The sequence below is a fragment of the Dioscorea cayenensis genome, unplaced genomic scaffold (assembly GCF_009730915.1).
Source record: "Dioscorea cayenensis subsp. rotundata cultivar TDr96_F1 unplaced genomic scaffold, TDr96_F1_v2_PseudoChromosome.rev07_lg8_w22 25.fasta BLBR01000273.1, whole genome shotgun sequence".
In the NCBI taxonomy this organism is placed as follows: domain Eukaryota; kingdom Viridiplantae; phylum Streptophyta; class Magnoliopsida; order Dioscoreales; family Dioscoreaceae; genus Dioscorea; species Dioscorea cayenensis.
In genome coordinates this window covers 77,057-85,610 of record NW_024086664.1, presented here as the reverse complement: position 1 = coordinate 85,610, position 8,554 = coordinate 77,057, and the positions used below count along the sequence as shown (strand labels likewise).

Sequence of the window (8,554 nt, the reverse complement as noted above, 5' to 3'; positions counted from 1 at the left end):
CATCCTAACCAAGATAAAATAAAGTAAATACAAACTCAAATAGAGTTTCCCTTGCTGTTAAAATTTTTTTTAGCAACACAAGCAAATAGAGACACCAAAAAAGAACATAGAGATCAAGAAATATGAAAAGGAACAGAACTCAGCGATGAAAAAGCCACATAAAAATAATGAAGAAAAGATCGTTAAATTAGTAGAGTAGAAATGCCCTAGAACTAAGGGTTCTTAAACTTAAACCCTACCACAAAAGTTAAATAAAGTGAATAAAAACCAAATGATTATATGAAAATCAAACACAAAAATTTACATGTGTCCAAATGTGAAGCACAATATTTAACATATGACATCAAGTATGAAGACAACTGTTAAAATAAATAAAGTACATACGAGAATGCAATGGGACTCACTGCTATGAAACAGGATTTAATACAAAAAAAATTTATAGTGATAAGGAAATTATGTATAAAAATAATTTAAAAAAAGCAACTTCAAATCCAACAAAAAATTTTTGCATGAATTCGACACAGGGCAAAGAGAGAATGAAACAATATATAGACATCGAGAAACATAAAAGAATAGAATTTGGTGAACCAAAAGCCAGATAAAAATAACAAAGAAAAGATTCTAGAAAGATCCCAAAACTTAAACCCTAATGCATAAATTCAATAAAGCAAATAAAAACCAAATATTTACATGCAAATCAAGACAACCAAAAAAGAAAAGAAAAGAAAAGCAATCGGCAATCAAGAACCCACATACAATAAGAGAAGAAATACTATTCAATTGAAACAGAGGCTTCATGAAATCAAAGATTATTGAATTGTTATGAAACATGATTTGATCCAAAATTCATCCAAAAAAAGCAACAAACAAATTCCATCAAGAAAAAGAAATAGAAAAAAAAGGAACACAAAAAAATCCAGTTGAGAAAACAGAACAAAAAATTATACAAAAATTAAGAAAAAAGGTTGAATTGCAAGGATAAAGTGCACACAAACACTAAAAATATAGAAATAAAAAAAACAGAATCAGTGATCGAAAAAAATCAACTGGAAATCCAAGAACAGCAACAGCATAAAGAATGAAATCAAGAAACACATTGAATTAAAGGAATTGGTGATCAAGAACAAAACAAGCTTCTTGCAATGCTATTAAACAGCGCTTTAATCCAAATAACAACCAAATCTAAGACAAAAACAACAAAATACTATTCAAGGAACAAGAAAATAAGACAAATAGAAGATGAAGCCACTCACAATGTCCAAAAGGGAATGTAGAGATGAAATCAGCAGCCAAACCATCCCAATAGACTTGATCTGGCTCAAACCGTCCTTCCAAGTGCGAGATCCATCGGAATCCACCATATACTCTCTAATACGCCGCGTGACTGAAAGGAGGTGACAATGAGACTGGTGATGCCACGGCGGCGAGCTCGTAGAAACCCAGCACGCTCTGTGAATGGCGATCACCAGGAGAAGAAGCTCCACCTCTTTATGCTTCTTTGGTTTTAGTTCTTTTATTATATATAGGAAGGGGATGAAGATAGTATTTTTGAATTTTTTTTACCGTTAGAAAATCACAACGGTAAAGAAATCTCAACGGGTGGAAAGGAGAATTTCAAAAATGAAAAAAGTTTTTTAAAGTGGTAATGAATAATAATTAGAAATGGAATATTCTGAATAAATTTGCAATTTAAACAACGGATGAAAAATACAATTTAAATATAAAGTTGTTCAAACTAAGAATAAATAAATGGTCAGCTATAAAAAAAATGTTAAGGAATGAATCATTGGTGCGCTCATTTGGTTAATTAGGTTAACAGAAAAACCAAGGGGGGGTTCTATGACTAATGTGTATATATATATATAAAAGCTTAAAATAACTGTGAAACCTTCTCACGGTGATTGGTCCCGGCGGGGCTCGAACCCGCGACCTTCGGCTCATAAGACCAACGCTCTAACCAACTGAGCTACGGGACCTCAATGCAGTTTACTGAAAAGATATTTTTATATACAAAGATAGCATCATGAATTTGCTCCACATTCCTTAATTATTTATTATATAGTAAATTAGGATTAGAATTCATGAGATAGGTTAGATTGCTCATATCAAGCCCTAGACCAGCGAAATCTCGAGCTCATCAGCCATGGCGGACGAGATGGGTTTCCTTCGGAGGCATTTTGAGGATGTGAAGGAGCACTGGAGATCCAACTTCTCTTATCTTGATTACTACAAGAAGACGCTGGGCCGCCGAGAGCCGCTGCCCAAGTGGAACGACGCCGATGTTGAGGAGTTCATCGCTTCTGATCCTGTTTATGGTCCTCAGGTTTTGTTCTTTGAATTTTTGCTTTTATCCTATTATGTTTTTTTGTGTGAAATTTTGGTTTTTTTTTTCACCTGTTTTGATTCGTATTTTGTGATTTTCCCGTGTTCCAGGTTAGGGTTTTGTGCTGCTTTGTCTTGATAACTTGGTTTTCATGGGTATTAGATCTGCTTTATTTTTTTCACTATTTTAATGATTTGTACAGAGTTTCCAGAATTCATGTTTCTAACCAATATTTTGGATCTCTTGATGATTGTCCGAATTCCTACTCATTTGATGGAGTGACTGTGATTTCTATAGTTATAACATCTTAACAACTCTATTTTATTAATTTTGAGAGAATTGTAATTTTGTCTTATACCAGTTTCATTCTTTGTAATTCAAAAGAGAATGAATTGATGTGAGGGTATTAGTTGAAGTGGTCATATTAACCTCAAACATTTTGAGTTATAGATCTGGCATGGAATCTAACAGTCATAATTTGCTGCTTGTGGGCACCCATGACTAGAAAATGCAATTTAATCCTCATTTGATAATTGGATGTTGTAACCTTTTGATGCTGATAATGTTTTTTTTTTGCTTTTGTTTGTCACGTGCATGCTGAATTGCAATTTGCTGCAATGGTGCAATTTTATTGCTGTCTCTGTGATTTACTTGGTTAGATCGTAACTTGTGGACCTAGCGTCCTTTAGTTTTTCTCTCCTGTCATGTTATGCTTGAACTTACTGATTTCTAGTGTTTTGGTTTCACCGGTAACCAGTAGTTGTTCCATTTCCTCAGTTGAAAGCATTGAGAGAATCAAAGAAATATGGTATTGCTGGTGCCCTTCTTGGTGCAGCTCATCTGGGGGGAATTTCGTGGAAATATTCAAAGAGTCCCCATGGTAATGTGTTAACTATACTCTTATGACAAGAACTCTCATTCTCCTCTGAAAATATAGGCTCATTAAGGTAACAATTTGTTGACATTATGACGTTGGTGGTTATAACTTTGAATTGCTCTCTATGTTGATCTTTATTAATATTTCTATTTGCCTTAACTCCTTGCTAATCAAACGATCAGAAAAACATTCTCAAGTTATTTCTACTTTAGTAAGTAGATATGTTTTAGGACTTCAAATGAAAATTAATCTAAGAAGATTGTCAATCATTAAGAAGAAAGATGCATGTGGTCGAATGAAAATGGACCTTCCAGCATTGTCTATCTTGCATATTCATTGTGGAAGTATTCATTTGTATTTATTGGAACTACTACTTATGGATATCATAATAATACCATAAGCCATGTTGCACACAAAGTTCTGTTTTTTTCCCCATTTTTTGGCTTTTTATTGTAATGCCTGTGTGCAGGTTTTGTCTTCGCTACTGGATTTGGTGCTCTCTGCGGTGGTGTATTTGGCCTAGAAGTTGCTGAACATGTCAAACAGCTCTACAAGTTTGACAAACAAGCTGCTAATCTCAGGTTTCTCTACTGGTGGGAGGACAAAACTCTAGGTAAGTTATATCATTGAGCAAACATTTTTAGACTATTTTAATCATTTTATCTTCTCAAGAGTGGCTCACAAACATAATTGGACAATCAGCTTCTACAAATTCTGGTCATCTATATGGTCTCTTTATTGATTGACTTGTTGCAGTCCATTGAACTTTCATCACTAGTTCACATTCATGAGAATTATAATGAAGTTGTCCATCATTGGTAGTGTAGCTTGCTTGTTGACTTCCTGACTGATGCTCTTGGCGTAATGACAATATTAGACATGATTCTGGTGCTGCTGCTAAGATGGGTTACTTTCTGCCTTTCCTGCACCAATGTTTTGGCACAATGACAAGTTTTAGATATTATTCTGGCCCTGGTTCTGTTATTCTGATTTTTCAAGTGATAAGTATGGGTAGGATGTGATATTGAGCCAGTGTTGGACATTGTCTTATCAGTGTCATCAATTCGGTAGCAAACTCAATGGACACCAACTTTTTTATTCATTTCTTGATATGCTTAATCACAAGGATCCCATGCTATCCAACATACTAAAGTTTTTCCTTTATGTCTGCCAGGAAACCAACATTTATCATCTGCTGACTGATGGAAGTGAGTTTATAGAAATATTACAGTGAATATGTGCTGGTGAAAATGATGAAATAGGAATCAAAGATGTCTTAGTCAAGTGTTGCATTCTCAATCAGCATAATTAGAACAGATGAAAACCAGGAAATATCCTAAGTAAGGACTTGGGATCATTCTCAATCAGCATAATTAGAACAAAGATTTCCAAACAAAGTTTTGTGTTGCATATAAACTGGCTTTCTGTTAGTAGAAACCTTCTACTATCTCTGTTTGTCATTCAGTTCTTGATCGTTGTCTAGTTACATCTGGAGGGCAATTCTGTTGAATCTTCGAGTAATTATTTATTAATTTATGAAAACTGCATTATAAATTCAAGTTATTTTTTTTAAAAAAAAATAAAGGGGATGAATTACAATTCATTGAAAAAATTAACCACAAATAAATTGAATACTTGTGAGAGAGAAAAAATGATTTGTTTTTGTAGTGCTCCTCATCCTGGCCAGCATGCCTTTTCAGGTAATTTGAGCTCTTTTGAAGCGTTTTTTAAGATGGTTTGACTTTGATTTTGGGCAAGGTTTGATTTGTCATTGTAACTATGATGATGGATTGATGTTAGATTCAGATGAAGGCTGGGATTGTAGATAATGTTTGTATGGGTGTAGACTCTGTAGTTTAAGCGGGAAAGTTAGAAGCTTTTGAAACTTTTTGTGGCGTCAAATTGTTACTATTAACCTTTAAAGATGTACAGCAACTTCGAAAAGTGCTGTTTGTCTAGGACACACCAAGCACTAATGCAGTTTGAGCATAATTTTTCCCCCATAAGTCAATATGAACATGACTAGGATTCCCTTATTGAGAGGTTTGTTATGTTGTCTGAATTAAAATAGAGAATTCCATGTATTAACTATGCTTTAGCTGCTAATTGTTAACCCAAAATTTTCCTTTATTTTCTTTATCTGCTTTATCACACAAATTTCATTATTTCCAACATGCTTCAAATTTTACTTTTATGTTTGTCTCGCAGGAAGCCAACAGTTGTCGTCCAGTGCCCCGCGCAACTGAGACTCTCCATGTGTTCGGCAGTGTAATAAGCATCAGGATGAAGATTGCAAGCCTCAGGATTGCAGCAATTGTATTCCCTGACTTCCAGTTTTCTACCTTAATAACATGGCCTGCTGTAATGTCCCGTTGAAAATCTTATTGGACCATATGTTACAATTGTAAAAGCTCTGTTCTTTGTCCAAGCAGAGGTGGTTTTACTTTTGTGTTCTTTGATGGCTTATCTTGGCCCAATTAAATGAACTATTGAGACAAGGCCAATCTGTGCATGGACTGAATGCTATCAATCACACCCCAGTTTTATCATCCAAATTCACATGATGATGGGCTTGTTGTATTTTCCTCTTTTTGATCTTTGCTACAGGATGATAAGCTTGTTTCCTTCTATTTTAACAAAGATGGAATCACAGTAGAACAAACATCATTAAGTATGAGGGTTTTATTGCAATTGATTTAAACATTGCTGCATGAGAAATCTGCATCTTCACTCTATAGCGTGGTTTATACTAACACTGATACACATGCAGGAATAAAAGTCTGCAAGACCAACGAGCTCTTCGGAAACACAAGCAGAAGCTCATCAAGAAAAAGGTAAACTATAATACTGACAACAGGGTCCAGAGCATAGAAGCTATTGTACTTGTTTAATGGGGGCCAAGAACAGTTTGACTTTTTTTTTTTATATCCACTTCATCTGGTAGTTTGTCTGCCATATATTAGGTTTTTATTTAAATAATTATTGTGTATCATTTCCTTTGTAAGGCTTTCCCAAATGTTTTGGAACACAACAAGTTTTAGATAAAGTTCTGGTCCTGGTTTTGTTATTCTGACTTTTCAAGTGTCAAGTATGGCCCAATGTTTGACTTATCAGTGCCATTGGGTAGCTAACTCAATGAACATTTTCTTTCATATGCTTAATCACAGAAACTAAGAGTCTTATTCTAATATCCTCTTTTTGATTCATCTTGTTTACTTTTGTTTAATTGATGACGGGATTGATTACAGGATCTCACAAATTGTACTGTTGAACTAAAACAATTTTATGCAGTCAATTCAAATATGGGTGTATGAGAATTTTGTTCAATCTATATTGTCGTTTTTTTCTTTTATTGACACCGGAACACATGCAGGAATAAATCTCAAAGGCAGGCAAAATTTTCAGGAGCTCAAGCAGAAGGCTCATTGAGAAACGGGTAATCTGTATACCCGATGACAGGGTCGTGAGTGTAGAAGGTGGACCTATTGTACTTGTTCAGCGGCGCGTCCAACTCAAATCTCTTTGGCAAGTCAGGATTAGCCAAGAACAAGCGACCATAGGCGATGAGATCGGTATAACCTCCAGCGACAACCTTGTTACCTTCATCTCGATCATATCCTCCAGCAGCGATAAATGTTCCTTTGAATGCCTTCCTTATGTTAAGTAGGCGGTGTGGAATCTGTCTTCTGCCATCTATAATTGCCATCCTTGGCTCGACCATATGGCAGTAGAGAATGTTGAACTTGTTCAGTGCCTGAACCATGTAGAGTCCGAGAGCCTCTGGGTTTGAGTCCCAGGCTTCCATGTAATCTGCAAATGGAGAGAGTCTAACGCCGACTCTATCAGCACCAATCTCATTCACAATTGCTTCAACCACTTCAATAGCGAAGCGGCATCGGTTCTCCAAGCTACCTCCGTATTCATCAGTCCTGTCATTCACGCTGTCCTTCATGAATTGTTCGAACAAGTAACCGTGAGCACCGTGGACTTCAATTCCATCGAAGCCTGCATGCAGCAACAACAATCATTGGTAATATGATTGGTTTTGAATTCAAACTCGTATGTAATGTAAAAAGAATTTACCAGCTTCAATAGCGTTTCTTGCAGCCAATTTGAAATCATTGACAATTTGTGGGATCTCATCGGTTCTTAGTCGTCGAGGAGGAGAGTACTCTTCAACCGTCCCATCTAGACGGATTCGATCCGGTTTTGGCTGATCAGTACTGGAGATCGGAGCTTGTCCATTAGGTTGGTAACCTATTATGCCAAATTTTTCATGGATGGTTAGATTAAACACATAAATCTTTGCACGAATGTATGCGTTGTACTTTACCATAGCTTGATACTCTTCCTACATGCCCTAACTGACAGAAGAACACACCGCCTTTACCATGCACAGCCTTGACAATTGGTTTCCATGCCTCAACTTGTTCTTTAGTCCAAATTCCAGGAGTTTCAGGATATCTGCAATTTAAATTAAGACCACACTTTTTATTGATGATTAAAATGAAGAATTAGAAGAATTTAGAATTTGATTAAAATGAATTAATCACCCTTGAGCAGTATCAGAGACTCCAGTAGCTTCAGTAATCAGAACTCAGAAGGCCTCCTTTGGATGTCCTCTGAGAGTAGTACAAAATGGCATGGGGTTGAGGAACAGTGCCATAAGACCTTGTTCTTGTTAATGGAGCCAAAACTACTCTGAAATAAGTAAAGCATATGTTAATCATGTCGTTTTTTTGTAATGAATTAGACAGAGAAGTTTGGTAGTGTAGTACTAAATTTGTATTTAGTCCTCATTGTTTTCACAATGGATTAGAGAGAAATAGATAGATATCAAAATAAGGCATTACTAGAAGATTGAATAATAAGTTTGATGAGATTTGATTAATGAACCTGTGTGAGAGATCAAACTTGCCCATCTTATAAGGCTTAAGTAGAGGGATTTCTGCTGCCATCTCTTGAGTTAAATCAATCACCAAAACTTGAGCACTGAATTGAGGAATAGGAAAGAAACACCTTTTTCTTGCTTTCTTTGATTGTTTGAAGACTTTGAGCTCCATGTCATGGTCTATTTATAGCAAGAGAAGACCTCAAAAGGTAGAATGTTCTAGGAAACAAGGCATGGTTTTGCAAGTAACATTGAAAATTGCCATTGTGCCGGCTATTTTGCTTTTTGTCATTTGACTTGGAATATACATTGAATTTAGTCTTGTTCTTCGATTTTGCAGTTATAAAGAAACATTGAGGACATACATTTAAGATTAATTATTATTAGATTGAGTGTGTCATGGCTGATACTTAAATTAGATGTGTTCAACGGGGGATATGCGTGTATTATTTTTATATAGGTG

General features: G+C 35.6%; 2 protein-coding genes and 1 non-coding gene across 3 annotated transcripts; 1 reads left to right on the top strand and 2 right to left on the bottom strand.

Annotated features, from left to right (window-relative positions):
• Positions 1–1,902: 1,902 nt before the first annotated feature.
• On the bottom strand, positions 1,903–1,976 carry TRNAI-UAU. The gene has a single exon. It is a non-coding gene; the product is annotated as a tRNA-Ile (tRNA).
• Positions 1,977–2,078: 102 nt separating this feature from the next.
• Positions 2,079–5,755, top strand: LOC120253982 (succinate dehydrogenase subunit 6, mitochondrial). Its single transcript, XM_039262147.1, has 4 exons — positions 2,079–2,323; positions 3,101–3,203; positions 3,670–3,813; positions 5,409–5,755. The coding sequence occupies exons 1-4, from the start codon at positions 2,144–2,146 to the stop codon at positions 5,444–5,446; spliced, it is 465 nt and encodes a 154-aa protein (XP_039118081.1). The 5' UTR covers positions 2,079–2,143; the 3' UTR covers positions 5,447–5,755.
• Positions 5,756–6,400: 645 nt separating this feature from the next.
• On the bottom strand, positions 6,401–8,263 carry LOC120253984 (putative 12-oxophytodienoate reductase 11). The gene is made up of 4 exons (XM_039262148.1): positions 8,097–8,263; positions 7,534–7,712; positions 7,284–7,457; positions 6,401–7,205 (listed from the first exon to the last, which is right to left on the bottom strand). Exons 1-4 carry the CDS (start codon positions 8,261–8,263, stop codon positions 6,610–6,612), a joined length of 1,116 nt encoding a protein of 371 aa, XP_039118082.1. The 3' UTR covers positions 6,401–6,609.
• Between the last annotated feature and the right edge of the window lie 291 nt (positions 8,264–8,554).

Coding starts and splice junctions, on each gene's coding strand:
- LOC120253982 (XM_039262147.1), top strand. CDS start 2,144: ATGGCGGACGAGATGGGTTTCCTTCGGAGGCATTTTGAGGATGTGAAG. Junction 3,204..3,669: donor ATATTCAAAGAGTCCCCATG/GTAATGTGTTAA, acceptor GCCTGTGTGCAG/GTTTTGTCTTCGCTACTGGA. Junction 3,814..5,408: donor GTGGGAGGACAAAACTCTAG/GTAAGTTATATC, acceptor TTTGTCTCGCAG/GAAGCCAACAGTTGTCGTCC.
- LOC120253984 (XM_039262148.1), bottom strand. CDS start 8,263: ATGGAGCTCAAAGTCTTCAAACAATCAAAGAAAGCAAGAAAAAGGTGT. Junction 7,713..8,096: donor AAGTTTGATCTCTCACACAG/GTTCATTAATCA, acceptor ATTCTTCTAATT/CTTCATTTTAATCATCAATA. Junction 7,206..7,283: donor AAGAAACGCTATTGAAGCTG/GTAAATTCTTTT, acceptor TGCTGCATGCAG/GCTTCGATGGAATTGAAGTC.